The sequence below is a fragment of the Barbatula barbatula genome, assembly GCF_947034865.1.
Source record: "Barbatula barbatula genome assembly, chromosome: 5".
In the NCBI taxonomy this organism is placed as follows: Eukaryota; Metazoa; Chordata; class Actinopteri; order Cypriniformes; family Nemacheilidae; genus Barbatula; species Barbatula barbatula.
This window is the reverse complement of record NC_136769.1, coordinates 4,854,893-4,871,591: the sequence shown is the minus strand read 5'-3', so window position 1 is coordinate 4,871,591 and position 16,699 is coordinate 4,854,893. Positions and strand designations below refer to the sequence as shown.

The 16,699-nt window shown below is 38.9% G+C and overlaps 1 protein-coding gene across 1 annotated transcript in view; it reads right to left on the bottom strand.

Moving 5' to 3' along the window:
* The window catches only part of LOC306894771 (coronin-7-like), a 34,597-nt gene that overhangs the window by 11,233 nt on the left and 6,665 nt on the right, over positions 1–16,699 (bottom strand). The window contains exons 6-7 of the mRNA XM_079457538.1: positions 15,380–15,456; positions 8,359–8,409 (exon numbers count right to left, since the gene is read on the bottom strand). Coding sequence (XP_079313664.1) covers positions 8,359–8,409; positions 15,380–15,456 — 128 coding nt within the window. The remainder of the gene's footprint in view (positions 1–8,358; positions 8,410–15,379; positions 15,457–16,699) is intronic.

Genomic DNA, 16,699 nt, shown 5'->3' with positions numbered 1-16,699 from the left:
TTTAAAACATTTAAAAGCTGCCTGAAATTGGCTTGAACGTATATTAAACTGATATAAAATAGATTTTTTGAGTTGTTTAAGTTCAAGTGACTTGTAAAGTCACAATCATATAACTTACAATTTACGGATGCGTTTCGTTTTTTTCCTCAGTGCATGTAACAACACATTTACCTAAATAGAGAAAAAACATCAAAATCATGCATTAAAACTACAAAAAGAACTCAAACTCAATGTGTGCGTCACGGCCTGATCAAGCAAACGGACCAACTACTGAACCACATCAGTCCAGTGAACATCGAACGACCTCCAAAACTTTACCGAATAAAACTGAACATTTAATAAGACCATTGATTGAAGAGAATTATTAATTGCATGTCGACTTTAACAACAAGAAACATGTCAAATATGGAAAAGCAAACTTGAATCTGTTCGCGGATCAGTGTTTCTAAACAAAGTGGCTCGACACAGAAATGTGGAGATGCAATTAGAGGGAATCCGGTTCCAGGTGGCGGGAGTTACAGAGGGGTCATGTCCTCGACAGCCTGCGCTCTCTGCATTCGACGTCTTCTGCATTCTGCTTTACTGGTTTTAATTTCCTCACGGCCGCATTACAAAGTCTTTAAAGTTCATCGCCAGAGACTCACAGATGTGAGATAGATGCATAAACGATGAGCCAGATTAAAATGCTCACACACAAACACACACAGTCATGTCTCGGTCCATCTTTCTCTCAACAATTACTTACTTCAGAACAAAGCAACACACAGCAAGTCATCGACTATAGGGTGGTGTCTATGTCTTTTAAAGTTTTCAGGGTTCAGATATTCACGTCTTATTTTACTCTTCTTGTACACAATACCTAGAATACTTGCACATTTTTTCCCCAAATTCTTTACAGTAAAGTCAAAACTATTAAATCCTACAATTATTATTGAAAGAGTTTCTTTGCGTAACACAAATTTTCATTGTGTTGTCGTGTTTTTCAGTGCAAGTTAGCGTTTTGTAATTATTATTACTTAATCAAAACAAACCAAATGCAGTTTGTTTGATATTACTTGGAATGCACAATAAAACAAGATTTTTAAACATTTTTATTTATTTATTTGACTTATTTAGGGTAACAGAAGCATCTTTGGAGCACACTACCGGGTAAAAGTTCAGGGTCTCTTGGCTAAAATGTTTCTCATGATCTGGCATAAGTTTTGTAGACAAAAATAGAACTGTGCATACATAATAGTTTATTTTATTCAAATATATATATATATATATAGAAATAGTTATTTTACAATAAATAAACGATGCAGTACCTTGACATGGATGGAATAATGAAGAAAAAGCAGCCAATAAGATAACAGAGAAGAACATTAATGCAAATGTTGGATTTATTTTCACAACACGATCCTTAAAGTTACATTTATGATGGACGAGTTTATTCTATTGAAGAAAACGTATGAATCGAGAACGGGTTACTGACCCGGTTTTGAACTTTTGGACGCAAGTGTATACTGAACATCAGCACCTCTCTTCTGCATCTGATCTGTGGACGGATTGAGCATCTCTCCTCAGGAGGACCGTCTTCTCTCTCTCGCTGCCATCTTAACTCATCACGGCGAGCAAACGTCTGGCCGCCACCTCACATTCTCGTGCATTACCGTGGCGTATCTACATCAGATATTTTATAGAGCCGGGTGGAAATCCAAAGGGTTTCTGTGATGGGTATGATGACGAATGAGGATAAGTATAATAATATCGATTTTCCCATGCAGATGGTTTCAGAACCACCGGATGGAAAATCTGCTTCATTACACAACTTGAATGGAAAAACAGTGAGAGGATAATGGTTTCACCTGTAGTAATGGTAAAATATCAAATGTGTGTTGTGTCAGGTACACATGCAACCTGGATAACATTATGAAAAGGAACATGCATGCAGATGTTGACATGACACAAGCTTTCCTTTGTCTAACCGTTGATGCTGGTATTGTGGGGGTTTCTTAATTGCAGGAAGCTTGTGTGGAATAAATGATGTCAAGGTCAAAGTCTCCAAATCAACTGGTGATTTTGGTTTTGGTGTCGTCCAAAGTTCAAATCAGCAGGTTTGGATTGTGGGTCTTATACTATATAAGAAACCCTTTCACACAGTTCAATGTGTATCTGCGGAACACAAAAGAAGATATTTGTGAAATGTCTCTGTTGATTTGTGTTCACACCGTGGAAGTCAATGGTGTTCAGTGTTGTAGTCTTATCAACGTTCTCCAAAATATCTCCTTTTGTGTTCAGCAGAAGAAACTCATAGGTTGGAAGTGACGTGAGGGCGAATAAATAGGAAACAATTTGATCACTCAAGACTGCATTGCACACATGTTTCGGGTGTATTCGAGTGTTGAATGAGGCAGTCTTGTCACACGAACACGTCAACATCAACTCTAATCTGTGCCGACAGTCTGAACGCAGCAAAATAAACGCAGGACCTCCTCCTCCTCTTCACAGGGGTCTGTGATCTCTCTCTCCTGAATTGATAGATATACTGCAGGCTTTCCTAATTTACTCCTGTAATGAGTGACAGAAGTCGGGTGTGTGCGGTGGGCGACTCCACACAAACTGGTGTCCCGAACGATTCGGGCACTGTTTGTTTGATGTCTTGTTCTTTGAAACGTTCACTGAGGGGTTCCTTGTGAACCCGGAGAAGAAATCTTACACCAACTCCTTATTATTCAACAGGATCGTCATGTTCTGGTTCATCAATGGTACACCGAGATCATGCTTTGAGATGAGAGGGTCGGAAAATGGATTCTGTCACCACGGCAACCGCATCTCTTGATCTGGTCTGGCCCGGGCCTCTTTCTTATGAGAGTGTCATCTCCCGGTCCCAACGGATGATTGACAACTCTAAGGATGTGGTGCGCCCATAAACTTCATGGGATGAGATCTCGATCCTTTTGAATTCTCTTCGGGGGAACAGGCAGCCATCTTGGCTCCAGGTGTCGGACACATGTGTGTGCTTAGTAAATTAGCTAGAAGAAGGAGCATATCTGGGCGACAGCTTTGCTAATGAGACCTCAGCATAAAAAAACACATCTGCACACGTGCAGCGCAAGACACCGCTGGCTGGCTAAAGTCCTGACTCCAAAAACACACACACACGTCACACATGTGCATTTAAACACAATTAACTTATTCAGTCTGTACTAGACTGACATTATAAATCAAATAAGGCAAAACGTTGCCAAACGAATAGATTAAAACAAGCAACAAAGCTTTCAGTATAAATACATTTCTAACACATGCAGATGGGCTTATATATATTTCTATAAAATGCACCGATGAAAGTAGAAAATAAATAATTAGAAATGTGCTTTTGTTTAATTGTTTAAATATTAACGTGACCTGAAAACTATTGAACCGTTTAAAATGTAAGATTACGGATGAAAGTTAAGAGACGATTATAATATTATATTATATTCAGGCACAGGAGTCACTTCATGGTCTTCAGAGAAAATAATTACTGGAAATAAATCGGCCGAATGAAAAACACGTGGGTAACATTGGCTGTTATCCATGAGCCAGTACCAGGCCAAGGCTAACATAAAGATCTGTGATCTGATTTCTGTATGCATCGCAACGCAACACCATAACGCGTGCCAAAACACAAGAGATGAAGGTTCACGGTTCAGAGGCAGGTCACGTTTAACTCAATAACCGAATTTCCATTTTCTTTCACACATTCTTTCTTTATTTACGTATAAGAAACAAGGGAGCTATTTCAAAAGACCTGATGGGGAAAATGCTGCTTTTATCCAAAATCAATATTTACGCTGCTGTGCTCAGCTACAGTACGAGAGAGAGAGAGAGAGAGAGAGAGAGAGACCCATGTGGACGGCCCAACCAAATCGTAAATGGATTATCTGATTATCATCACATATCTACCTGGTGGTCGTATATGATCAGAGGTTTATGAAAAGTGGTCTCAGTGACGTGTGATGATGGGCGTATGATTCTGCTGTCGGGCTTGCAGCAGCGGGTCTAAAGCAGTGGTCCTCGAAAGGGGGTCCCAGCTGACTTCTAAGCGGGCCTGAACATGACTAATACTTAGTGCATTGAAATACATTTAAAAACAACTTGAAACCAAGATATGTATTAATACTTGTCCATTTTTATAATGAATAAACACTTGTCCAGTTCCAGCTCTGAAATATTTTATAGGGTAGAAATGTTGAGTTTTTGTGAGCGGGGTTGAATACAATGGCGGGGGGCTTGGAGTGAAAAAGGTCGACAACCCCTTGTCTATAGAGAAATAAACAGTTCAAGCCTTGGGTAAATACATTTCAGTTGAACTTCTAGCAAGCATCAGCATTCACGTAAATTACAATATTTTCGTGGCGAACAACAATGAAGCTCGTGAACGTTGTATGTTTGTAAATGTTGTCACTATTAAACGTAGTGTTTGTATTACACGTTCCATAACTGTAAACACTGAGGTTTTTCTTAGAGAAACAGAGATTCACGATAAACCACAACACCAGCTGCAAGTATTTCAGTGAAAAACATAGCGATGAAGACAATATTGTCACTAGTTGAACTTTTAAATTCTGTCATTATTCATTCACCCTCACGTGGTTCAAAACTGGAACACAAAAGAAGATATTTTGAGAAATGCCTCGGTGGCTTTGCATCCGTATAATGGAAGTCAATGGGAATGTCATCAGTTCATCATTTTGATGTGAACTGTTCCTTTAATACGTCCAAAGCAGATGTCCAAAATCCACGAATCCAAGATCCCTAATGAAAGTTCTGTCCATTGTATGTGATCTTATCCATCCGTCATTAATTATGGTCTATTGGTTTCCATTCTACTGGCGAATAATGATTTTGAATAACTTTAATGACACAAATGTACAGTATACCCAAGAAAGCGGCTCTGAACCCGCGCATCCCACAAACCCTTGCAGCCTCTCGGTCTGCTCTGAATGTTTTGTGTTCAAACCGGCCCCATCTTTCCTCCTCTTGAACCCTTTCCAAAGCCTCTCTGATTTCACGAAAAGCACCAGAAGCTAAAGACGAAATCGAGAAATCTGGACCCTACGTCCAGACAATATTCTCTTTCCTGTCTTTCATGCTGCCAGGGACCGCATCACTCCATCTCTGAGCCCAGCGCGGCTTAAAACTATGAGGAGTATTTTCAGCTATGTAATTTGAAACACAGAAAGATACGCAAACTATACACGTTTCTCTTAAAGCTTGTGTCCCGCCCAACCCTCACACTCTCTGCCCATTACACTAACAATCTCAGCAGAAAATAAGCTCCACTTTTACTAATCCACTTAAACCACACACACGCAAATCAGCGGGCAAAATGGTGACCGCAGCACGTGGAAGCAAAGCACGATGGGTAAGCCATGCCCAATAAACCCTGTTACCCCTCAGGGGACCACGAATTGAAGGAATGTTTCATACATGTCACCATCGTCATCATCATCTCATCATTACCAATTAAACTCTTGTGATTCGTTTCTAAAATGTATCCTGTTAAAAAAGGCAAACATTTTCTGGCACCTTATTTCTGTACTGTTTTTTATGCCTCTCCTGCTAAAGTCTACTTAAAAATGTGCAATATTATGAAAAATATGACAAAAAGTTCATAAGAAAGAATTCCAGCTTATATTTTTCTTAAAGCTTACGGACAAAAAAGACAAAAAAAGGTGTCAGCAGCAATATTAAAAAGCAGTAAGAGTTAAAAGATCTATAGGCATTCCTCAGAACACCCTTACCATGTTTTACCATGGTAAAACAAATACATAAATAAATAAAGATCACTTTAGGACACATTTTATTAACATTTTACATAGAAACACCGAGTTAAAGGACGTACTAAATCACAAACAAAACTAACACAAGCTATATAAAACAGTTTGGAAGGATTTGGTGTGAATAAGGCCCTTACACGTGCATTCACCATACAAAAAAAAATCTCCGCTCAAAACTGCATAGACACACATAGACACGGAGTCGTGCCTGCTACCTAAAATACAGCCGTGCGTCTGAACGTCCACACAGGCAATGATTACAGATCAGACTCAAACCTTCCAAAAGAGTAAATTACACGGTCTCGCTTCTTCATGTAAATACACCGGACTACAATTAGCCTGTATTTTTACCCCACCTGTCTATATCACACGATCCGTCGTAGAACCACGCGGCCGCTCACTTGTCATCGGCCGGCGCATGAAAGCACGGCGTCACGGGCTCGGGCTGTGTTTCACGTGAGGTCGAGTCCATAAATACATCTATAATTTGCTAAACCAGATTTAAAGATTTTCACGGAACGTATAAACTAAGAGATCATTCCCAATGTTGATGTAATTATGGTTTTTAGATGTATTGTGGTCATTTCAGTCCAGCGTCTGTTGAATTTCAACACAATCGAACCTCAGCAGTGACAAAGTCATCCAACAACAATGTGAAAAGACCAGTGTTGGGTGTAACTATTGCTAAGTAACTAGTTACTGTAATTTAATTAAGTAAAGTAAGGGATTACTCCATTACTTCTGATGTATTTCAACTAAATACTGTGTGGAATAGTGGATTTGACATCTTAAAATCTCAAATTCATCTCACATTTGTAATACTTTGGTCAGTTAATAATACTACTTTATGTGGTTTTATATTATTCATTTGAATGAATTAAATAAGCCGTTTCATGTCTGGCCTTGAATCACTTAACTAGTCAAGGTTGATATGGATTTATAAAGTATTTAGTAATAAGTAGTTAAATACTTTTGGAGAGAGTCATTTGTAAAGTATTCAAATTATACTATTGAATATGTTATTAGTAACTAGTTACAAATTACTTTACCAACGCTGAACAAGACGCATGAAAACTGTGATAAAATCAAGGTTATCAGATTATACATTTATAAAGTTCTGAAGCACCATTGACTCCCATAGCAGGAAAATGTGAATGGTAGTCAAAGTTGCCCCAGAACTGTTTGTTTTCCTACATCCCTCAAAATATCTTCTTTTGTGTCAAATTACTACAAATATTACACATACTATGTTAGTCAATGGCGCTTCAGAACTATCGGTTGCTAACATTGTTCGGTTGAACACAAAGAGAGATATTTTGGAATAAAGAATGGTATACATGTCTGGAACAACTAGAGGACGAGTTTTTTGGGTGGAGTTACCCTTTAAAATTCAAGTTATTTAAAATACAAGATTTACGAATGAGTCGGTCCAAAGAATCCACTGGTCTGTATGAACACCTAGACCTCAAAAGGCCGTATAATGACATCTCCGTTTGAACTTTATTAACCCGCTGTAAGATATCTATAGACAACCGTACTTATATTTACCGGAAAGCACGTGAAATAAAAACGTGAAATAAAGGGAAAGATAAAAACAGATGCAAATGAAGACAGAGATGAAGGCACAAAGCGTGTGTCGTATTGAACCTTCTCAGTTTCAAAAACTCTCATGCACACATTGACAGAAGAAACCGGGCCAAAATCCAATAATCTGACGCTCTAACAACACACCGACACGGATCGCACAAGAGTGTGTGTGTGTGTTTAGATCACAGCAGGGCCTCGGATGTCAGATCTGACACGTTCGGAGACGTTAATCCTTTCTGTAAACCTTCCAAACTACCGGTTGTTTGCTCAGAGAGCCGCATGGGTAATAGATAATCCACCGTCATCTGATTCGGCCTCAGCTTTATGTACCTTCGGAAGACACTACAAATAAAAAGCCTCTCGCTGTTGGTGAAGGCTCGGGCGAGGTCACACCTCACCTCAGAGAGGACTGTGGGAATGTTTGGTCAGACTCGATCCGAACTTCCTCGTTCCTGCTCGGGTCGGTAGGATTGATTCGTTTCGGACGCCACGGTCTCGATCGCACCATCACGGTGCCACGGATCAAACGGTCAGGGTCACACGGACTTCATACTGTACCGTTTCCCAGGGTTCTCAGAGGGTTTCTACGGTGACCAGCTCGTGGGAAACAAGCAATGTGAATTGAAGAACCATCTTTATGGAGTATATGAACATTCATAGAAAGTTTAAGATGGACTTTTGTCTCTACATCGCCACCTCAGTTTGAAACATAAAATTGCAGCTTTATGCACATTACACGTGTTCAAATCAAATGACATCAAACTGACATTTCTTACAAAATCAAACCCGACGGCTTCAACTAGGAATCACTATTACAAGTCATTTATGTGCAAGAAATAGAAACATACATAAATAAAACAATAATGATGGTTGTGCCCGCTTGAGTAAGGTGACAGCAGGTCAAAGGTTAAGAGGAAATGATGCGTCCAGCACAGGAAGCTGGTAAAGATAAGAGCTTTTTACAAACCTGAACCGCTGATGGCTGTGCCCTCGGGTCAAAGATACGCAGCTTCTTGTCCTATAGAGAGAAAATGATAACGGGTTAAAATGTAATAGATCATGATTCTAGATGCATCACATAATGAATAACTTCATAGATTTCAGTACACAGTTCTTACATTTTTATTTAAACTGAAATTAATGATTTTATTGACACTACGTTTTGTTAGTTTGCATAAAAATACTGAAAGTTGGCTTCCTAAACACCGATTTCAATCTTTGACTTGTTTTACCTCAGTTAGTTAATAGTCAAGATATCAAGATAATACTTTCATAGAACGTTCTTTACATTATGACGAATAAAAAAAGTAAATCACAAAAAACGACTTCTTAATTATCATTTTTAATAAAGTAAATAAAGTCAGACTTAATAATTAACAGACGTGATAATTATTATATGTTTCATAGATGGTTTCATTGGACACACACATGCCTGGCAAACTTCTGGACTGTGTTTGATTATAATATAACAATTTATTTTACATTAATATGATTTGTTTCATTGTTTATGATATGAATAATATTAAATTAAAATAAGTTGAAACTACTCAACGGTAACTCTACCGGAAGTTAAAGGAATTGTTCACTTTCAACATACATTTTCATGATAATTTACTCACCCCTGTTGTCATCAAAGATGTTTAAGTATTTTTTTCTTAAGTTGAAAAGAAATGAAGGTTTTTGATGAAAACATTCCAGGATTATTCTCCATATAGTGGACTTCAATGGACTCCAAACGGTTGAAGTTCAAAATTACAGTTTCAGTGCAGCTTCGAAGGGCTTTACACAATACCAGACGGTGGTATATAAGGGTCGTATCTAGCGAACAATCGTTCATGTTCTTAAAAGAATGAAAATGTATTTGCTTTATAAACACAAATGCTCGCCTTGCTCTGTTCTGCAACGCGTTCATGACTTCACGTATTACTTAATTACGTAGAAAATTTCATGCTTGATGTAGGCGGAAGTACCGAGTCAGTGTTTACAAGTTGAACGTGCAAATACTGTTTACAAAAAAGGGAGTTGAAAGGTAAAACAACGATCGTTTCGTTAGAGAAGACCCTTATTCAGTGTCTGGTATCGTTTAAAGCCCTTTGAAGCTGCACTGAAACTGTGATTTTGACCTTCAACTGTTTGGAGTCCATTGAAGTCCACTATATGAAGAATAATCCTGGAATGTTTTCATCAAAAACCTTCATTTCTTTCAGATTTAAGAAAAAAATACATAACATCTTAGATGACAACATGAGTGCGTAAAGTATCGTGAAAATGTATTTTGAAAGTGGACAATTCCTTTAAGTTTGGGCTACATAACGTTTATGTTTATGTTGTTGCCACTGAAACCATTTACAAGTAGCTCTTAAAAGCAAACCTAATTTTATAGACCATTTCAGTTTAGTGGTTGAGCTAGGTACTAATTTCGAAATATTGGAGAGACAAGTTTAGCCAAGTAAGGGTTATTCTCGATTTGTTGTTATCAGAAATAATCTACAGGCGCTCTATTGTTGCAAATGTATACCAGAAGATAATGGTAGACCACGAACACACACATGCGCAGTAACGTTTGTTTATGTTGTTGCTTTGAAACCGTCTATAGACGTTACACTAGGGTAGCATTAAAAACATCTCCAATTGAAAACTTAATAATGTTTGACACTTGTCTGAATGTACTGTGGTTCTAAATCAGTCAGAAACAACCGTCTGATTTAACCTCGATGTCAAGATCAGTTCAGACAATCAGTGACCATCAGGTGACCTCATTATCTCAAAAATACAGCCAATTAGAAGAGAGAAAACGTGAGCTCAGCGAGAGGAAGTGAGAGCTAATAGAAACAGTCTGTGGGTGCTGTCGCTCAATGTCCTCATTCAACAAAACATATCCTTAATGAAGACCAGAGACCGACACATACACTTGTGAAACCTCAGAGAAATAATCTCTGACTTGACTCGTAAAGAAGTATATGAAGTAACTCACCATTTCATGTTTAAAACGGAGATGGAGAATAGAGGCTAAATGTAACTAGCCCACTTGAAACCAAGACATTTTTTCAAACCCTCCCTTAAAATAACACAGAAGTTCCTTTCCCACAATGCCCTCCGTCAGAAACCGCCACAGCATCGTCTGTGACCATAATCTCCTGACAAACACACAAAGCACAAGTCGCCAGGGCCAAGATTTCTAATCCACACAACATAAACAAACAGTGACCGCTCACCATGAAGCACACTTCTTGACAACTACTTTACTGTAAAATAATCTGGATTTGGGAAAATGTGATGTGATAATGTGATAATTTTGACTTTTGATTTGCAAATTTAACAAATCCAAGCTCAGTTTGACACATTGTTGACTCTCTTCTGAAACTGTAATGTGACATTTCTGGCTCCTTTTCCTCAGAAGAAATATCAGAGATGCTAAAGTTTCCATTTGTTCTCTATATAATCTCATCGACGTCCAGGAGAAATGATTGAGATAGTTGTAACCCTGGACAACGAAACCCAAATTAACTCTCAAATAATCTTAAAACTGAATAAAGATGCTTTCCATTGATGTGTTTGTGGTTTGTTAGGATTGGACAATATTTGGCCGAGTACAACTACTTGAGGGTGTAAAAAGACCTTAGCATAGCATATTACTCGCAAATATTAAGTTTTCATATATTTACGGTAGAAAATATCTTCATGGAACAAATATTTACTTATTATTCAAATGATTGTTTGGCATAAAAGAAAAATCGATCATTTTGATCCAAACATTGTATATTTTGGGTGCTACTTACTTTCTTTTCTTATGGGATTTTCAAAAACCTCTATGACCTCCATAATTTGACTGAAAACTTCAGATTTCTGGAGGATTTATTTCTGCGATTTTACAAACGAATCACAAATCGAATAAACGACAACAAAACATGTGGAAGATATAAATTCTTTATTTCTATAGGCACAAAACCTCCAGCATCCTGTTGTTCATGATAAGATCCCTGTTATTTCAACTCTTTCCTCTCTCGCGTTGTTATGACAGAACAGGATTTGATTTGCAGTTAATAGTTTGACGCTGGATGAGACGCACCGGCAGCCCACCCATAGAGGTCTTGAGTCATACAAATAAAACCGGACAGCCAAAGAAACCGTCTAAGAGTTCTGATCCCAAACCTGCCAGCACGATGACCCTCTGTGAAACTTGACCCCGGATCAGAATCAGTACCGCTTTAAACAGAGACCTGTCAGTCCACAGGGAGGGTTTTATTACAAGTCTGCTCAAATATAACAGACTACACACGGTCTGACCTGTATAACCCCAGACGCCCATCAGAGAGAGAGAGAGACCCGACATACACGGTCCAATAAATGAAACGCATAGACACACACACACACGCAGGACCTGATCTGTGTGTACAGATGCAACAGCTGTGCAATTCCGTTTGTCTAAATGAGTTTCAATCCCTCACACAACAAATACACACACGCTTGTGTCAATATCACACAATCCTTACAGTCACCACGACAGCAAACCGTGATTCAATGCATCACCCTGTTGAGAGGACATTTGGATTCGATTCCGTGTTGACTTCTAGACCATCGTTCATCATCATTTTGAAATAGTTTTGAACATACTGTTGACCTGCTGTAAAGCAAACCAAAAGAAAATTTGTAATAATTGCTCAATGCAGCGTTTTCCGGCCAAATTTAAAGGTGTGGTCAACCAAGCATGGCAAATGCGAACTAAACATACTGGATAAACCGTAACGCTGTGTCCACACTGGACGGGATGCGACACTACAAAAAAATAGACGAGTTAACATTTTAAAATGCAAACGAAAGTCGCTCATCATTTGCATAAAGTTGAACAAATTACAAACGTTTGTCGCTAGACACGCCCACTTTCTTTCAAATAAAAGAAATCGCTCTGCGCAGCTCGTTTCTGGTAAGTGTTCACATCTTTTTATTCAAATGATAACATTATTAAACCACTATAAATGCATGCCACATGCTTTCATGCGTATCAAACACTCACACGCACATAAATCAACACTTGTATCATAAACGTCATCATTAATGAACGAACGCATGTGGTGCAGACGGGCAGCGTGATAAATTTGTCCGTGACTCCGAATGAGGCCTGTCACGAACCCCCCGCTCTCTCCCTTTCACCTAATGATGGGGGAAATCGCTGGAATTAAACACACATGTCAGCGCTGCTTATTTGCTTTAATAAAGGTGAATTTGGGAAGATTGAAGGGCCTATTCACTTGAATTACAGTTGGACTCGCGAGGGCACAACCTCTGCAGTTCACTCCGCAGATCACGTTTCACGTCTTTCTCCCCTTCTGAAAATTCAACACGGTTTGACTATACGAACCACAGCGGTCTGATTTGTAGTTAAACTATAGTAACCATAAATTGGCCGAGGTCACACCACAGTTCAAACGTGATATAGGTAAATCAGTCCAGCAGAAAAATATAGATACTATACTTTTACTACAGTGACTTTCCATGGGTTTCCAATTTACAAAAAACTTCACACTAAAGATAAGGATTAGGAAAATTGGCGTCTAGATTATATCCATTCAGGATCAGCACAAACTATGGCAAACGGTGGCCATGTGTCTTTCCTGTAAATTCCTCATCCGCTCATAAACCTCGGCATCATTGGCTCTGGGAGTATTAATAGGCTAATGGAAAAGTGCTGTTGTTATGGATTGCTCTCTGGGTCCCTCCGCAGGGGTGAGGGTGCACCTCTGCGTCCCCGTCTCAAACTCTCCATCGGGGTCCTAAATCACCGAGATCCCACAGGACACTTGCGCACTTTCCTTCTCTCAAAACTTCAAAGACACTAAAGTCAAAGCGTAGTTACCCTCACAGATCTCAACATCTATCATGTGAAACTACACATCATTAATAGTCACGACTTCATGTGTGTTGCCAAGAATGATTTTTAATGGAAAAATGGTTTTGTAAAAATATGAATCTAACTTATTTTAGAGTCAGGTATTAGACTTTCACTTCACGATAACACGCCTAGATATTCACGGTATAAGTTTTTATGAAAAATTCATGAGTCCGTCAATTTCATTTGGAGTAACCAATGTGACTCTTTCTGACATTTTTACCATGACAAATGGTTGAAACGAAAGCATTTTTAATAACACGGTTATTGCGAATAATCGTTACACCCCTAACTAAAGAATTTCAGATTCGAAATCCATTTTACGTTTTTGTTTGACCGTCATTGACTGTTAAAAAGCATTTGTTGCAAATATTTGTCAATTGTAAAAAATAAGTACTTAATGTTGACTCAAATTAAACACATGCATTATAAGTCATTTGAAGTCTTTTATATTGTAAAAGCTATTATAAAGACATATGAAAATAAAGTAGTGAAATCCAAGAGTCCAGTAATCCACAAGATTAAACAAAACCATATTCCGTGAATTCAATCAAAGCATTTCTCCTGCCAAACAGAAACCCTTTGTGTCCAGAAAAAGAAAGACAGGAAAAGTGTGGTTTAACGTTTCAAATGAGCCACAAAAGATCGCTCACACTGAAGCATGTGTGGATATAAAGTTTCCTTTTTTTTTAAACGATTGAAGTGCTAACTTTAAATGAACACGTCTTTAAGTAGATGACCACAGGCGGGTTTATAGTAACCGGCTTTCTTGATCTACGTTTTTCAGACTGGTAAAGGATGCTGTGTGAAGACCTCACCGAGACCACTATCACTGAATCTGTGTGAAGATGCACACTGATGTGACGCTCACATCGGCACACAGACGCATGACGCAAGAACAAGCACAGTGGCGACATCTTTTGGTGAGAATCTACAATTACACCAGACAGCCCACAACCATTTTTCGGGTGAGATAGATTATTAAATTGATTTTGGACACAAATCCAAACAAAAATACTTTCGCATAGCAGAGTACCAACTACAGGTTTGATTTTGGTCATTATAATTTTTTTAAAGACCCACTGAAGTGCCTTGAGGGGTGCAGCTTTGTTCGAAGAAATTTATATCTGAACTTAACTAGGAAAGAAAGGCAGGAGTTTTAAAGTAATAACATTTTTTTAATGGTTTTAAATCAAATTTTACCTCACGATTTGCAATCTGAGAAGAAACTGAAGTGCAGAATGATGTCATAACAATTGTTGATCCATATTGGTTGAATGCTTAAAGGGATTTTTCACAGGCAAAACAATATGTCCCCAAGTCCTGACTGAATATGAGTTTCTTCTTGAAGAATAACGCAGTTGAAGTTATAATACCAAGTTTAATTTCCCTTCAAGCGGAATGGGAGTGAATGGGCGACGACTTTTTGAAGCTCTAAATAGTGCATCCATCGATCAAAGAACTGCACGACGCAGCTCTGAGGTCTTAAACAATGTCTTTTGATCCGAATCGATGCGTTTAAGAGAAATTTCCATATTGACAGCGCTATTAATGTTGATGTCTAGCTTTGAGAACCTTCTTTTAGAACCTGAGGCTTGTTTTTCCGGAGCAAGCGTCGCAGGTGTCTCGCAGGCGACGAATGCAGCATTTGTCGTTTAGTTTACGATAGGATGCCGCCTGCTCTGCGCAGGAGCTTTCGTCATTTGCCGGAAAAACAAGGCTATGGTTCAGGCGCAGACGAGGGATAAATCAATATTAATAGCGCTGTTAAACAAACGCATCGATTCGCATCGATAACTCCTTTGTTAAGACCACAGAGCCGTGTCGAGCAGTTCGATGGATGCACTTTTTGGAGCTTCAAAAAGTCAACGTCCCTTCACTCCCATTCCACCGCTGAGAAGAAAAACGATATGTGCTATTATAACTTCGATTGCATTATTCTTCAAGAAGAATGTCATATTCAGTCAGGATGCCTTAAGGGTGAGTCAAACATGGGGAAATGTGGTTTTGAAATATCCCTTTGTTCGCCTTAATGTCAATTGTGTCTATGTTTTAAACCCTTAGAGTTAAACCCTTATGGAGTTATACAAATATAATTTACCTTGCAGGAGGAAGCCAACAGAGAGCCATCTTCCTTCCAGGACAGTCCCTGAATCTGATCTGCATGCTGTTCCAGTTCTGAAACAAAAACGATCATAACACAGCTGCTCTCCTTCACATGGATCATTTTAGGTACGTTCACACTTCACAACAGATGATAGTGTCAGAATCGATGAGGACATACACAGAAAACACACGTGATGTGAAGAAAAGCACACATGGTAGCCTTGATGGCGCTGGGGAATGGCAAAGTGGATATGCAAGTTTGGTAAATGTGGTGCAAGCAGGCCGGGCAAAGCGCATGTGATAGATCTCACGCAAGCGTCAACCTCATTTATTTATACCGTTATTCCAAGTCAGTACTTAAAGCGGCCCTGCAACAATGTTTCTTGCATTCTGACTTCTTTACACTGTTAAACGTGTTGTCTTCTCATGCTTAACATGGTCAACTTGTCAAAAAACGAGTTGGATGTATCACACAGTATTTCTGTGCTCGATACACCCCAGTGTTCCAACAGGTTTCGGAAAGTTACATAACTTTTTTTAGTCCCTTATTGGACAATTCTCCAGAAAAAGCATGCCCACGCATCCACCATGGAGAGCAAAAAAAAAGTTTTCTTGGCAATGTGTGTGCACGTCTTTTAGGTCTGTCTTCTCCCCCATACCAGTCGCATGGTTTGGGAAATAATCGTACAGCTGTATCTGCCTTTTATAAATGTGATGAAACTAAAGACTCGGATATATTTGAAGGGAGCGATACTATTCTGTAAGTTCTCAAGATTAACATGACATAAACAGAAGCTGTCTGAGTTAGGGCCGCTTTAAAGGAAAAAATTCTGTTGTCACTCATCTGGTTGAAAACCTATGTGACATTTTTCAGTGGAACACAAAAGAAGAAATATTGAGAAATGTCTCTTTGTTTTGTAGTCATGGGGTTCGATGTTATTTTGGTCTTTTGTGTTCTGCAGAAGAAAGAAAGTCCTACAGGTTTGGCATGAAGGTGTCCACAAATACCTGTTTGCTTTTGACAAAGCAAAGTATTGTGTGAAATGTCCACGGACAAACAGAGAAAGCGAGAGAGATCCGGATGAGAGTGAAATGTGAGGTTTGGGGGCAGCACCAGCAGGAGGCACCAGAGAGCGGCAGCAGTCATGGGGGTCTCCTGAAACATTTACCTCACTTCAACGCCCAGAGGACTGTAACAAACCAGAGGCTCGGCAGATCCGAGAAAACATTGCACACACACACAAAAACAAATAAATAAATCAAACTAACAAACAACAGAGACGCAGACAACATTTATGAAGTGCACGGTTCAGAT